Here is a 15950-nt window from a genome sequence, read left to right as displayed (position 1 = left end):
ATTGATTGGATGAGAAAGAGTAATTCAAGTATTAAAAATAGGGTGAGAGACCCGATGATTAATAAAAAAAAAAAATAAACGTCTTTTAACAATTTCAATAAAACAAAAGACGCTCTTTTAATTTTTATTCGGAGACCCTACAAGTTGCAAGTTAAGAATTAATAATACAAAATATATATGAGTTACAAAGAATTATAACAAATATTCTTTTTTTCCATTTTTTTCTTTTTTTTTTTTAAATAAATATTATGTATTTTATATGTAAACAAAAAAAGGTCATCTTTTCAAAGCCTCATATCTCACTCATTTAGTTGCCAATTCATTTGGCAACACAGAAGAGAATCTCTCGCTAGGCGGGAAGAAAAAAATATGAATCCATTAGGAACATCAACAATCTTCAGGTGGCGATGAACTAGGCCCTGTCGTAAGGAAGCTTAGCGTCATCACTACATCGGTCATCAATGGTCGAACGGTTGATTCTTCTTGAAGGCACATTGCAGCAACCGCAACGAGTTGATTCAGTTCCTTTAGATTAAAATCTCCGTCGAGAAGCGGATCAATCAGCTCGGGGTATCGTTTTTGGTCCCGGAACATGGGCATCGCCTGCAACACAACAAGTGAAACCTTAGCGTTCATAGGCCAACTACATAAGCTCAATGAATACATACCCAAGAGACTAGATTCTGTTCATTTGTCGGTTTAGTGGTGTCCATGACTCTCCTCCCTGTGATTAGTTCCAGAATAAGTACTCCGAAGCTGTACACATCCGACTTGACAGTTAGTTGACCCGAACTCGAATATTCGGGTGCACTGTAACCGTATGAACCCATCAGCTCGCCCATTTGCCCCAATCTCGAAAGCCCGAAATCAGAAAGTCTTGGGGTGAAATCTTCATCAAGCAGAATGTTGGACGCCTTGAGATCTCGATAGATAACTGGGGGTTTCGCTTTCTCGTGCAAGTATTCCAGACCCTGTCCGGTACCATAAGCTATTTTTATCCTAGCTTGCCAGCTGAGCGGTTTTCGATCAGACGAAAGATCTGCTCGCCAAAAGAAGAGGACATTTACCAACTACTTATTGCTGAGTGTATCGTACATTAAAAGAACAAACATATATAAGAAGTTTCAAAGCTTACCTAGCAAATGGTTTTCTAGAGAGCCCAAAGGGATAAACTCGTAGACTAAAAGTCGTTGATCACCATCGGCACAATATCCAATCAAGTTGGCGAGATTATGATGATTAAGAAGACACAACTTTTGGACTTCGACCAGGAAGTCTTTGTTTAAAGCATTCCTGTCGAGTTGCTTAATAGCCACGGTCTAACGAAAAAAGTAGAAGTTAAAAATTGATATCAACAATACTAATGATTTAAAGGTTTTACCTGCCCGGAGCTCTCTAAGGAACCTTTGTAGACTCGACCAAAACCTCCTTCACCCAAGAGACAATCAGGACGGAAATTCTTTGTCGCAGTGGCTAGCTCGCGAAACGTGAATGTCTTTGCAGCATTACTACTATTGCCAGCATCATTTGCTTCATTGGAGTTGTCGGCTGCACAATTAGAGTTAGTGTGATTTTCTGCGGTGTCAATTTGGTTAAGTTGGTTGTTGGAAGATAAGATACGCTATTGGGGTAACCCCTATTCATATGACATTTTAAGCAACTAGAGAATTGTTATCTCCTTGAGTTAGCTATAGCAATTGAATCTTTAAGCACCAAGTCTAAAATAGCATTCTTAAAATCTAAACATAGAAACAAGAAAGTTGAAATAGCTAAGTGAGGGTTTGTTGGAGAAATAAAGTAAAAGTTTTATAGCTCACAATCAAATAAAAGGGCAACTGCACAAAGCTTCTACCAATGCGGGGACCTAGGATAGAATCAGACCGTATTGGTCTATTGTACGCAGTCTTATCTGCATTGCAAGAGGTTGTTTCCATGACTCGAACCCGTGACCTCTAGATCACACGGCAACAACTTTACCGTTGTGCCCAAGGCTCCCCTTCAATATGTTTGAATCCAAATAAACAAAAAAAAATGAGAGAAAACAAGGTAACAAGACTAACAATCCTAATTCAATCAAATGTAATGAACTTATCCAAAAAAGGCATAGATACTACTAATACAACATAGTAAGCTTACGTACAATTCAATCATGCCATAAGGAGCCGATCCAAACATGATTTGTTATAGAATTCAATGGTGCAATAAGATTAAGGAAGCCATAGTAAGAACACATGTCCATCTTCGAGCCTTCGATTAAAGCATTTTGAAAACTATAGCACCAGCATAGCAAAGCAGAGCCTAATGTTCCTACACTCCCCATCATATGAAATGGGTTGAGCTGCTAATTATGAATCCCTTGGAAAAAGAGGATGAATCTCTGGGGATAAAAATGTGATTGCATTATAAGATAAAAATTGATCATCAATCAATTTTTCAAAATAGAGCCCCTGATTATCATTTTCATCAAAAGGGCACCCTCTTGCCTTTAAAACGTCAAAAACAATGCCTCAACATATTTCTCACCTAAACATATCTTATTCTAGCACTCTTGTAGCTACTATAAGGTGCTAAAATAAATCTCAAAAATATTATATAGAGAGCACTTTTATATCAAAATTGTTTAAACTTGATCAAAATTACTTCAACATGGTCAAAATCACCATAAAATTGCTGTAGGAGCTATCTAATGGTTGCTACAACATTCTAACAACAATTAAATAGCTGCTATAACAGTTTTAAAGTGATTTCAATTATGTTGAAGCAATTTTGAATATATATATAACATTTTTGATAAAGTTAAACTAAAATGAAAAACAATTTTAAACTTGATCAAAATTGCTTTAACATTTCAAAATCACCGTAAAATCGTTGTAGGAGCTATCTAATGGCTGCTACAATATTGTAACAACAATTAAATAGTTGCTACAACAATGTTAAGTGATTTAGATCATGTCAAAGCAATTTTGATCAAATTTGAACAATTTGAACAGGTTGAAAAAGAGTTTTTTTTATATATACACAAGTATTCGATATATATAGTTATATTTATTATTTTTTTTTTTTTGACAAAGTTGAACTAAAAGAAAAACACAGTAGGGATATTTGGAGGGATTATTTCTCCAAATAACCCCTAATCTCAAATATCCTCCATTGGAACGAAATATTGGAAAGGGGATTTGAAATCACCGGGCATAGAGTTATACCCGATGATTTCTCTCTCTCTTTGTTTTTTTAACAAAAAATAAAGAAAAATATATATTTAATGGTAGAATTTGGGATATTTGAGAGTGAGATATTTAATACATGGATTTGTGGGATATTTGATTGTGTGATTTGGAATATTTGAGAAGTGAGATATTTGATTGATGATATGAATGTGGTGACTACAAATATTTGGAAAAAATATTTGATAAAATTGTGGATGCTCTAACTGCTACAGCAATGTTCGAAAGGTGCCCTTTTGCAGATAACAATAATTAGGGGCGTCCTTTTGATTTTTGCCAATTTTTTAATCTAAATTCCGTGCATGAAGGAAACCCTAATGGCAGACACTAAACAGAAGAAAAACAAAAAGAAGCTCACCAGGCGCACCACCTCCAGCTGCTGCTTCAGGTGGGTCGTTGTTGGAGTCAGATTGGAAACAAGGCAAGCAGCTCATGATTCAGAAAACCGCGATCGGATTTCCCTTCGATCGTACCTCAAATCACATAACAAGCACCCACACCGGCATTCCGTCAAACAGGTGGCATGCCCCAGGCGAGCATCCAGATTCGCATCAAAAGCTCCAAAGCTCCAGTCTTTCCGACCACCGGAGCAAATTGCAGGATCGAAGAGGATCGAAAGAGGAGAATGAGAAACAAAAAAAATAAGGTTTTTATGGAAGGAACGAGGAGGCGGAGAACTGTGGCGGAGGTCTTAAACAAACTTTCCGATCAACCCCAAAGGCTTCCAAGTTTCAATCTTTCCGAACGAGGGATCGAAACAAGATCTAGGCGAAAAAGATTGCAGCCCTCGTTTGTAGGGGATGGAAGCGACGAGAAGAGGGGGGAGGAACCGGCGGAGGGGCCAGAGTCCCTGGTTTGGGAAGGGAGCGGCGGTTCCGTCCGGAGCCTCGAAGGAGGAGGGGACGTGGGCGGAGGAGAGGGACATATTTGAAGGGCCTCGCGAGAGCCAGACGAGGGTGCGAACTCGCGGAGAAGAAGGAGAGCCGGCGACGAGGCAAATGCGGTTTCGATCGCGTTTGGATTTCCAACTTTCAAAAATTGGAAAAAAAAAAAACAAAAAGAAATTGGGCAATAAGCATAAAGGCCCTCCAGAGTTTCCAATTATTCATAAAGACGTCTATTTTTTAATTTTATCAAAAAACACCCCTCTTTAATGTACTCAAAATAGACTTACTATTTTTGCAATAAGATCTAAATTTGTGTTGGATTTGTTAAAATTATCCTTTCTAATAATTGAACGATCCACCCGATTTAGTAATTCTATTTTCTTTGGATAGTTTTTAGTTTTATTTTATTATATATATATATATATATATATATATATATATATATATATATATATATATTGTATTTTTCTTAATATTAAAATATTTCTAAAATTTTAATTTCCGTTGTTATATTATCTAAATAATTACAAGGAAATTTGTTAAAAGAAATAGAAAAGTTGTCAGTATGTTAATATTAATGAAACATTGAGGGTATTTAAAAAAAAAGATAATAAGTATAAATATCAAGTTAAAATAATTTTGATTAAATTAATAAAAAAATATTTTAATATAATAATATTCTATATATAATAATTTTGACCAAGTTAAAATAATTTTACTCCACATCATAGTCGTATTTTCAAGATGAAAAAAATATTGAAATGTTATTTGGATATTTTTTAAACAAGTGAAAATGATAATAATGGCATGCTTTGATAGAAAAATAAAAAAAATGTCTTTAATTATCTATATCCAAAAATATTGGAGTAGCTAAGAATGAGACCGTTTCAATACCCAAGAAGAAAAGGAGAAATGATTTGGAATAAGAAAAGTAAAGAAGTGAAGTGACATACAATTTTGTTTGTCTATAATTTTAGGTGGTGTTTGGTTTTCTTCTAGGAATTAGAATGAGAATGAATATCATAATATTGTGGAATAGGAATGAGAATAAGCTTGAGTATCATTCTTAAAAATAATATTTGGTTAGTTGAATATTTTCAATCGAAATGAATCTAAATTTCCTTTTTTACCTTTAGAGGAAAATAAGAAAAAAAATTAGATGGAAGAGAAAGTTGAATGTGAGAGAAACATATGATGAGAGAGAAAGTATGATGGGAAAAAAATGAAGAAAGGGGAAATGTGATGAGAGAAATGAGGAGAGAGAGTGTGATAGGAGAGATTGAGAAGAGAAAAAATATGATGAGAAAGAAAATATGTTGAGAGAGAAAGAGTGATGGAAAAAAATGAAGAGAGAGAAAGTGTTATGAAAAAAAATGAAAGATTGAGGAGAGAATGTATGATGAGAAAATGTGATGAGAGAAAAAGTGTGATGGGAAAAAATGTAGAGAGGGAAAGTATGATGAGAGAAATTGAGAAGAGAGAGAGTGATGGAAGAGAATAAAGAGAGAGAAAGTGTGATGAGAGAAAATATAGAGAGAGAGTATGGTAAGAGAGATTGAGGAGAGAGAAAGTATGATGAAAAAATGAGAAGAGAATGAAGAAGAGAGAAAATAATGAGAAAGAGAGTATGATGAGAGAGAATACAAAGATAAAATGGTAGAAAATGTGTATTGAGAGAAAATGAGGAGAGAGAGTGTGATGGAAGAGAATGAAGAGAGAAAGTATGATGAGATAAAATATAGAGAAAGAGTATGGTAAGAGAGATTAAGGAGAGAGAAAGTATGATAAAAAAATGAGGAGATAATGAAGAGAGAGAATGTGTGTGATGAGAGAGAATACAAAGAGAAAATGGTAGAGAATGTATGATGAGAGAGAAAATGTGATATAGAATGAGGAGAGAGAAAGTATGATGAGAGAGAGTGAAATAAAGAAAATTTGAACAACTATACTAAGGGTATTTTCATCCAAAATTAAGAGGGCGTTTGGTTCTTTCCTAGGAATAGGAATCGGAATGGGAATCATTATATTGTGAAATGGGAATGAGTATGAGCATGAATATCACTCTTAAAAGCAATGTTTGATTAGTTGTATATCTTCTATCGGAATAAATCAAAGTTTCCTTTTTTACCCTTAAAGGAAAATAAGAGAAAAAATTAGATGTGAGAGAAAGATGAATGTGAGAGAAAAATATGATGAAAGAGAATGATGAGAGAGAAAGAATGAAGAGAGAGAAAGTGTGATAAGAAAGAATGAAGAGAGAGAAAGTGTGATGAGAGAAAATGAAAAAAGAGAGTATGATTGGAGAGAGCATGATGAGAGAAAATATGATGTGAGAGAAAGTATGATAGGAGAGGATGAAGAGAGAGAAAATATAGTGAGAAAAAACGAGGAGAGAGAGTGTGATGAGAGAGATTTAGGAGAGAGAAAGTATGGTGAGAGAAAAAGAGAACAGTGAATATAATGGGAGAGATTAAGGAGAGAGAAAGTGTGTTGAGGAAAAAAGGAGTAAGTGTGATAAGAGAGATTGAGGAGAGAGTGTGTTGAGGAAAAAAGGAGGAAGTGTGATAAGAGAGATTGAGGAGAGAGAAAGTATGATGAGAGAGAAAGTGTGATGAGAAAAAAGAGAAAAGAGAGTGTGATGGGAGAGATTGAGGAGAGAGAAAATGTGATGAGAGAGAAAGTGTGATAAGGAAAAAAAGAAGGAAAAGAGTGCGATGGAAGAGATTGAGGAGAGAGAAAGTATGATGAGAGAGAAAGTGTAATGAGAAAAAAGAGGAAAGAGAGTGTGATAGGAGAGATTAAGGAGAGAGAAAGTGTGTGATAAAATGATGAGAGAGAAACTATGATGAGAGAGAAAATATAATGAGAGAGAATAAGGAGAGATAAGTGATATGAAAGAAAAAATAAATAAATATATTTTTATATTTGATATTAATGGAGAAAATTTTAGTTTTAAGTCAAAGATATTTTTGGAATAAGGGAATATTTTGATTGATGAAAATAGGGTAATGACTCATTGAAGGGGAGGTACATGGGAATGACTTATTACCCAATTTCAAGGATTCATTCCCTTATTTGTATTCCTATTCCTATAATCCAAACATTAACAATGAGAATCAATGATTACCATTCCCATTCCCCACGCCTATTACCCTAAACCACTCCTTAATTCTTATTCTCATTCCATCAAAACCCAAGGGAGAGGGTGAGTTTCATTCATACCCAAATTTTTGGGTTTCATTCCAAAATCTTGATTTCATTCCCATCAACCAAACATAAGATTTAGGAATGAATCCATTCCTTTATTCCTAAACTTTTAAACCAAACGTCACCTTATACTAATCAATCTAACATTGCTTACCAATAGAAGACTACTTGAAATTGATTTTTCTATTTAGAAAGAAAGGAAATATATTCTTGTTCGGATTATTTGTATCTATATATCTCAATTTATGAATTTCGAAATTAATTTTTTTGCTTTTTATCTTAGATTTCATTATAGCTATAAGATTTAGAGTATTATTTTCTATTTGATCCTTATGAATTGCCTATTTAAAGTTATAATCTAATCTATTCGAATATTTAATATCTATTATATCTTTTGGGAACTAAGTCTCCCAAACCGTTATGATTTGATTACCAAATACGATAGAATATTTACTTATGATAAAATAAAATACTCACATGTTGAGCTGATTATTTTTCATTAGTACTTCTAGATTTATCTCACTGGTAGATAAAAAATTTCTATAAAGATAGACCAATGAAATTTTTTTATAAGATCATGATAAATCATTTTCAGAATTAATTAATTCGAAGAATTAAATATCAAAATTAAGATGCTGGGTTATCTGTCAATCACCCTTCCTGCTGCACTTGAAGCAACTTTAATCGTTTGATTAAAATTATTTTAAGTATTATAGATATTAAATTATAGATAAGTTGTTGTTTTAATAAAATTTTAAGAGTATCTCTAAATAGATAATTTATTTTAAATTTTATATTTTACATTAAAAAAACATATTATTCTATTTATTTCTTAAATTTAAAATTTATAAATAGTATTTTTTTAAATTTAGGAATGAAATTCGTCATTTAAATATTAAAATAGTATTTAAAAAAGGAAAAAAAATAAAAGATTGGATAATAAAAAGTACATATTCATTATCCAAATTTAATAAAAAGATTTATTTAAATTTTCGATATATTATAGAGGCATTGTCATGCTTTTCTTCGATTTTCTGCCAAATAATTAACCGCCATCTAAATTCCATTTAAGTCCGCCATTTCAAATGTGGATCGGATTTCAGTCACGTGGGACGCACATGCTTGGCAAGGGCGATCGCCGGACTACGATCAATCGACCGCGTTTCCGCTGTTTGTAGTAGCCACCAGTCCACCGTCGCCGGCGAGTAATAGGTGGCCCTTGTGCTGTTTCTCTACCTCCGGCCAGGTTAATTCCGATTCGGAACCCTAAGTCCCTTTATCTTCGATTCGATCTGTGGATTTTTCTCCTTGATTCAATGTTCCCTTTCTCTCGTTCGCAGCATATCGATTCCGAGAGGAACGAGGCCGTAGGTCCCCTTCTGGAGCGCGTCAGGGCCTTCAAGATCGTAGGACTACTCCTCCATCCCCTTTTCGTGTTCTTATTTATTTGGAATACTTAATTTGATTCATATTATCGATGTCGATTGTTGCAGGCGCCACCGCTTCTGAACTCGCTGCCTTCAATGGAATCCGGCTTATCAGATATTCTTGTTAGAAAACTCTCCTCATCGTCCTCGGTATGGTGACCATGCTTCTTTCCTCCATTAATGTTGTATATAGTTTTCCATCGCAATTGTTCATTCACAATCCGAGAAAGATTACTGTTTTGATTGGTTGCACTTCCAGGGTTGCTGAACGGCCCCTAACAAATTTTCGAACAAGAGATCTTGTTTATCATTTAATTTACGTTTTCTAAAATTGTTCAAACATTGTAAAATGTGTACCTGTATGGTATTTAGGTACGAGTAATTTTAATCTTTCTCAGTTAATTTTTGCCATTGTTATTGCTGGATGCTTAGCTGGTATCTTCATATTAGGCACTTTGAATCCGAAGGTTCTGTCAGAGCTCTTCTCCGTGTACTGCAAGTCGCAGGAAGAGAAGGCTAGTAAAATCAGTAAGAAGCAGTTAGTATCCTGTTTATTCAAACTTCTTTAATTATTAAATTGTGTTCGCACTGCGTATTCGACAATTTATCTAGTCCTTCATTGTACTATACTACCATTTCATCCAGACTCATGGAAATTACTATTGGTTCAATCTGATAAAATGGATAGTAAATGCATTGTTGAGCTAACATAGCTTTCTGTATGAACAAGATATTACATTTTTCGCTTGAATTAACTTCAATGGATTATGGAGAAGTACTGAAGTATAGAGGCCGTTTCATCTGTAAATTGTGATAGAGCAATTTGTTATGTGAGAAAACAATGTATGGTAGTTGATATGACATCTGTGGATCTCATTACCGGACAACCATGTAGCTTTGAATGGGCACTTACTCTAAGGCCTGTGAAAGGGGGTCAGGCGCAATGTTATTAGGGGAGCGACAGGTGAATTGCTACAGTACCTTTAGAGATGCAGGGTGAGCCTATGTAGCTGAGACTTCTCCGAAGATGACTCACTCAGAATTCCATTCATTTTAACATATCCAGGCTCGCATTGGCCAAGCTCCTTGTATCTCAACTGAGTTGACTCAAACATGATTTCGGTTCAATTGAAATTCTTTCAGTTCAGTCTATTCCAGCCAACTTTACTTGATCAAGGTCTGAGCTAAATGAAACATGTTGGCAAGAATTTTTTGGTCTGTTGTAATTTGGCTATGATAGAACAAATCACAAAAAAATGCTAATTCTAGGTTCCCTTTTGTTATATATTTTGGTATTTTCAATTTGAAAATAATTGACAACAATAATTAGGTACCATTTAGTGCATTTAGTAGCTGACTCCTACATTTTTCTTCGATTACCATAATATCTCGTATTACCAACCCTATATGTTTCCTTGATTACCATGAATTTTCTTATTGTTCTATTTTTTGGCACTATGTAATGACTAAAAGTAGAGCTACTGCATGGTTTAAATGCTACAAGTATAATGACATAAACATACCCTTGTGAATGATAATGATTAAAGTCAGTACACAATGGAGTATGTTAATGTTTTGAGTTTGACTATCAAATGTTGCAGGAAGAGATCGAGAACAAGATTGATACTGCCAAAACTTTGGCAATTAAGCTTCTTCAGCAATTCAATTATTCAGTTTCCAACATGAGATCAACTGCTAATATTCTGGCTGAAGGTTACTTTCTCCACCTTCTAGTATCTTATTGCACTTTTTTTTGATGGAATTAGATTCTCAAGGATTTAGTATTTTTCCATTTTCACAGCTATGGAGAAGATGGTTATTGTTGCCATCTGACTACATACTTTTTGCCCTTTGAAGAACTAAATGATCAATATTGCAATGAATCAATTACAGGTAGATGTTGGTGAACTCAAAGGCAGGCTTACAGAGGTGATAAGCAATTGCGATGCACTATGCAAGAGAATTGCAGCAGAAGATCTTCTAAATTCATTCTCCACCAACTCAGAAACACAAACGGATTATTCCTTAAGCAAGAATTATCAAATAAGTGAGCTGCAGTTTGCATCGGATTATATGAAACCTTCTTAATCTTTTAACATATTCGTTGATTGCACAACTAGTTTGTCAGTATTGTAGGCATAATGGATTTCGCCATTTATATCATAGACATTGCCATTATAACACATGTTGAATTCATGCAGACATGTATATTTATAACTTTAGATTGCCTATCGCAAAGACAAATATATAAATTTGACTTGCTCAATTTTGCATTTGAAGAATGCATCGTCAGTTGTGATATAATTTTACTCAACTCTATCATATTGTTGAGTTATCGATCATCAAAATTAGGCCAAGTGTATTGTTCTTTGCTAATTAGTTAAGTTTATTGTCAAGATACACAAATTTCATCAAAGTGCAAAGAGGTACCTGCTGCTCCTGCATATCAGTATGCTAAGTGTGTTTCGAAAACATCAATGCTATATATCTTCATTTGTCATTCGGTATATATTTCATTTCCCAGTATTTCCACATGGTTGCAGGATGTGGTTGAGACGTGAAAGATCCTGTACGATAACTAAGTCGTCGATGATAATTTTGTTGATTTTGCATGGAAAAATGGATTTCCTAGTGCCCTAAACAAACAATCTGAGTTCCAACAAAAAGATTCTTTTTCAATTTCAGCAGCCATAACATAAAATTCAATTGGTTCTTGTTTCTTATCTTTTCATGGACATGATATCCTTTATATATTTTTATGTCAGGACTCCGGAGATATATAGCTTGGCCAGTTGGCCGATAAAATCAGTTTGCGAGCTCCAGTCAGATACTGTCGTGGATAATTTGAATTGCGTAGGATATCAGTTTAAAAGAGGAATGAAGATTTACCGGGTAAAGTATTGATTCTCATGTCGCTTGGATATTTGTCTTTCTGATGAAACGCCAAAAGCGGTATTCTTGTCTTAAGAGGATGAAGAATACGGTATACCATTTAATGACTTTAGATTTCAAATTGTTGGTTTATGTAGAGCAGATCATATAGCATTGGGGGAAGTGATGTTATTTCCACGAGTGAGAATGTCTCCTTTTTGACCCCAGGTTACAGGTGCAGTGGTTAGACTCTCCAAATGATTAATGAAATATCTAAGGTTCGAATTTTAATCACAGTGCATTCTAGAGATTTTCCTTCAATGTGATGACAAATCTAAGATCGTTAGCTGCTTGGATGAGTCTCCATGCGTGCTTCTCGATTTACTTTGATGATCGATGGAAAATTGGATCGGACTAGTCACTTTTAAAATTAGTTGGTTCAGATATTGATGCATGGATTATAAAAAAAAAAAGAATCTTTTATCTCTTATTTAGTTTATCAATCTACCTCATATCAAGTGTATATATCTGAAACTGAAAAACGTTGAGCTGTTAATAGGTCGTATTGGGTGATTCCTGATGAGTCTGAGATTGGTGTTATTGTGCATTATACTTGCTTTCTACTACTCAAATCATAGTTCACGCAAGATTTATGACCATTCGCACCTATAGCATTACCTTCACATCAAGTACTATCATGTCAACACAAATATCAGATTTTCTTGAGAAACTTAGATGGCAAATGCAGTTTTAGGTGTTAAAGGTCTCTAGGCTCTATAAAGCCCAAGAAATTAATCCTTGTTTTAGGGTTCTTGCATTCCTCACATCAGCAAAGTTGCTGAAGATAACAGAATGAATAATCATGTGCTAGTGCAATTTACACATGAACAAAGACTCATGAATCAACAGAGATTATGGCTCATTACCTTTTTATTTCTAATGCCATTTCAGCTTATAAACACAACATACAGCAAGATTCATACTCGAATACGTTTTGCCAGGTGACTTCCTTTGATGAACTTTTCGATGAATTCAGCTATAGCGATGTATATGTATATGAATGTACTGAATCAGCATCTATCGTATGGATAATTGGTTCCCTATCTAGTCATTTTTCCCTTTCATATGTTTGTTCAACAGCTAAACCTTTCAAGTGAGTAATCTGATGTTTTGATACTAAGCTTTCTGCAGTGAAACCACATTGGAGCAGAGCAACTAGATGTCTCCGTATTCATCCTCCACGATAGATGGCTCAAGCCTCCACTCACTGCCATAGTAGGAGTTGGGAAGTCCAAGCCAGAACTTGAAAGCCTCAGCCGCCCTCTTCCTCCCTTTTCTCCGGTCCTGCCTCGCCTGCGATGCGTGCTTACTAGTAAACATCCTTGAATGCATCTCCACATAGATCCTCTTGTACTTGGTCTTGTTTGGGGATATGCCATTCTCCTCCATGCAAGCTACAATCTCCAGTGCCTTCTTGAAGAAGGCTGCCCTGACACAAACATCAGCCAAGGCATCGAGCAATCCTTCGTCGGGCCGAAGTGGCGGCAATGAGGCGCACCTCTCCTTCACCTCATTCCACAACAGAAGGGCCTCCCCTGGCTTTCTTGCCAGTGCTATCCCATTGGCAAGGCATCCATAGGTTGCTACATCAGGTTCGAAACCATTCTGCCTCATCTTCTCAACAATTTTCTTACCTTCTTCTAACAGCCCCAGTCTGCAATATCCTTCAGTTAACATGTTATAGGCCACCCTGTCCAGCTTCACCCTCGGGTCCTTCTCCATCTCGTCGAACACCTTGTGAGCAAGCTTCGGCTGGCCGGACAAAGCAAAAGCTTTCATCAGAGTGGTGTAGCTGACCTTGGACGGGGCGATCCCCTGCGCGCGCATCTCATTGAAGTAGGCCAAAGCTCCAGCACTGTCGTCGATGAGTATGCACCCGTCGATCAAGATGTTGTAGGAGACGACGTTGGGTCCGATGCCCGCCTGCTTTGGGATCTCGCGAATGAGATCCTTTGCCTTGTCGAGCTGCAGCTGCTGGCAGTAGCCTTTGAGGAGCACATTGTAGGTGACTAGGTTAGCAGGCACTCCTGCGCGCGCCATCTCCGCGAGAACACTCCGCGCTCGGTCCATTTCGCCGGCTTTGATGAGGGTGGTGATGACGGTGGTGTAGGTGACATGGTCGGGATGGCTCGCAGGGTCTTCTTCCTGCTGCATTGCTCGGATCATGCGCACTACGTCCTCCACTCGGCCTTCTTTCATGTATCCCTTCATCAATGTCGTGTACATTCTGGTGTCGGGCTTGTAGGTCTTCGGCAGCAGCGGCTGGGCGCCTTCTTCCTCAGTCGAATGGTGATACATCACTAGCTTTTCGAGCAGGGCGTCAGCTTCCTCGTCGCGTCGGCCGATGGAGGAGTCGTGTGCTGGTGGGTGCATGAGGATGGAGCAGAGGTCTCGCCGGCCGTCCCTCATTGCTTGTACTAACTTCTCAGCGGTTTCCAGGTCGTCGAAGCCCACGTAGGCGGCGACGAGGGAGTGCAGGGTGGTGATGCAGGGGACGAGGTCGGCGGCGATGATGCGCCGGAGAGCGAAGACGAGGAGGTCCTTGCGGCCCGCCCTAGCGCACATCTTGATGAGGACGTTGTGGGTGAGCACGTCGGGGGCGACTTGGTACTGCGGCATTTCGTTGAACAGGTGAGCGAACCTGCGGACGTCGCCCAGGTTGGCGCAGGCGTTGAGGGCGGCGTTGAAGGCGGCAGCGTCGGGGCGGGCGTCGGCGGCGGTGATGGCAGGGACGCGGCGCAGGCGGCGGAGGACGGAATCGAAGAGGCGGAGGGCCTCGGCGGGGCCATCCTCGGAGGCGGAGAGGCGGCTGACGACGGCGCTCCAGGCTTTGACGTGGGGGAGGTATCCGGAGCGGAGCATGGTGCGGAGGAGGGCAAGGGCGTAGGCGGTAGAGCCGGACCTGGCGGCGGAGACGGCGAGGAGACCGAGGGAGTTGGCGTCGAGGCAGTGGAGCTTGCCCTCGTCGCGTAGGCGGCGGACGAGCGCGCGGGCGCGGGTGAGGGCGGTGGGGGTGTTCTGGTACGAGAGCTGGGCGAGGAGGCGGCTGAGGCAGGTGGGGCCGGGGAGGACGGGGCTGCTGGCGTACACCTGGTATGCCTCTTCGGTCTTACGCTGGCGGAGGAGGAAGAGCAGTGCTGCGTCTTGGAAGGAGCTGCTGGCGACGGGCAGGGAAGAGGAGGAGGAGGAGGAGCCGGCGGCAGCGAGGTGGGTTCGTATCTTTGGAGCCGGAATCTGAACCGGGTCTAATTGTTTTGTCGACGATCTGAGCATGAAAGGCGGAGGAACTGGAGCAGCGGCGTGCTGCAACATTCTCCAAAAGCTACAGGTTTTGAGACGGCGGGCGAGTTGAGTGGGCAGGAAGAAGCGAGAGCGAGGGATAAGGATTTTCAATTTACCTCCTAAACTTTAACAAATGGCAATTCGCCTCCCATACAAGGGATTTCTAATTTTATTTTATTTTATTTTATTTTTTATTATGTCAGAGTTTCATCCGGTCGGGTAAATTCGGATCATAATTTATATACATAAGCTGATTTTTAAAATATTTATTTTATTTAAAATTTGATTTTTTTTTTATATTTTATCATGCCCCACACATGAGACCTAAATCTATTTCAATTCGCTCCATAACTCCATATAAGGATGATTTTAAGCCGAAGAGGTCTACATCTATAGATATCCACGTAGAAGTTATCTTACTTACCCATTCATAAGTAATTTATGAGCATTGATATGGCGTGTTATGAGTAGTTTTGGAGATAATAGAGGTCGAAGTTAAGAAGATCGGTTGATGAGATGGTTAAAGTCAAAGAGAGGTAATACTAGGGGCTAGCACGGTGGCACAGTTCAACTGGGCTCAACATCTGAGCAAATCTTTAGTCGGCCGAACTACTTGACCAGCAATATATCCAATCTTCAAAAGGCCAAGTCAAAATGTCCAAAGGTTCTTTAGCCAATCGGACTTAATGGCCAAGCGACCTTAGAGCCGTCAGACTTATGGGGCATAACTTCTCACTTCTCATAAGCAAGGCTCCGAGCATTCAATTGGTCGGTCCTAGATCCAATCAGATTTACAAGGTGTAGCTCCTCATTTCTCATAAGCAAGGCTCCAAGCATATAACCGGTTGGCCTCAGAGCAGGTTTGACGTACGGAGCCCAACTCCTCACTTCATATAAGTAAGGCTCCCAGCATACAATTAGTCGGTCTTAGAATTGGTCAAACTTACAGGGCTCAACTCCTCACTTCTTCTGAACAAGACTCTTAGCATAAA

At 38.2% G+C, this 15950-nt stretch overlaps 3 protein-coding genes across 3 annotated transcripts; 1 reads left to right on the top strand and 2 right to left on the bottom strand.

Annotated features, from left to right (window-relative positions):
• Positions 1-318: 318 nt before the first annotated feature.
• On the bottom strand, positions 319-4244 carry LOC121971396 (probable serine/threonine-protein kinase PBL26). Its single transcript, XM_042522647.1, has 5 exons — positions 3583-4244; positions 1382-1548; positions 1136-1319; positions 669-1039; positions 319-603 (listed from the first exon to the last, which is right to left on the bottom strand). Exons 1-5 carry the CDS (start codon positions 3656-3658, stop codon positions 388-390), a joined length of 1014 nt encoding a protein of 337 aa, XP_042378581.1. The 5' UTR covers positions 3659-4244; the 3' UTR covers positions 319-387.
• LOC121972824 lies at positions 4025-10375 on the top strand. The gene is made up of 6 exons (XM_042524450.1): positions 4025-4180; positions 8391-8564; positions 8659-8724; positions 8812-8895; positions 9196-9283; positions 10347-10375. Exons 1-5 carry the CDS (start codon positions 4025-4027, stop codon positions 9202-9204), a joined length of 489 nt encoding a protein of 162 aa, XP_042380384.1. The 3' UTR covers positions 9205-9283; positions 10347-10375.
• A 2139-nt stretch (positions 10376-12514) lies between these two features.
• LOC121971395 (pentatricopeptide repeat-containing protein At3g09650, chloroplastic-like) lies at positions 12515-15091 on the bottom strand. Its single transcript, XM_042522646.1, has one exon. The coding sequence runs from the start codon at positions 14986-14988 to the stop codon at positions 12832-12834; it is 2157 nt and encodes a 718-aa protein (XP_042378580.1). The 5' UTR covers positions 14989-15091; the 3' UTR covers positions 12515-12831.
• Between the last annotated feature and the right edge of the window lie 859 nt (positions 15092-15950).

The sequence above is a fragment of the Zingiber officinale genome, chromosome 4A, assembly GCF_018446385.1.
Source record: "Zingiber officinale cultivar Zhangliang chromosome 4A, Zo_v1.1, whole genome shotgun sequence".
NCBI lineage: Eukaryota > Viridiplantae > Streptophyta > Magnoliopsida > Zingiberales > Zingiberaceae > Zingiber > Zingiber officinale.
The sequence above is the reverse complement of the archived record's forward strand: the minus strand, read 5'-3'. Positions and strand labels throughout refer to the sequence as shown.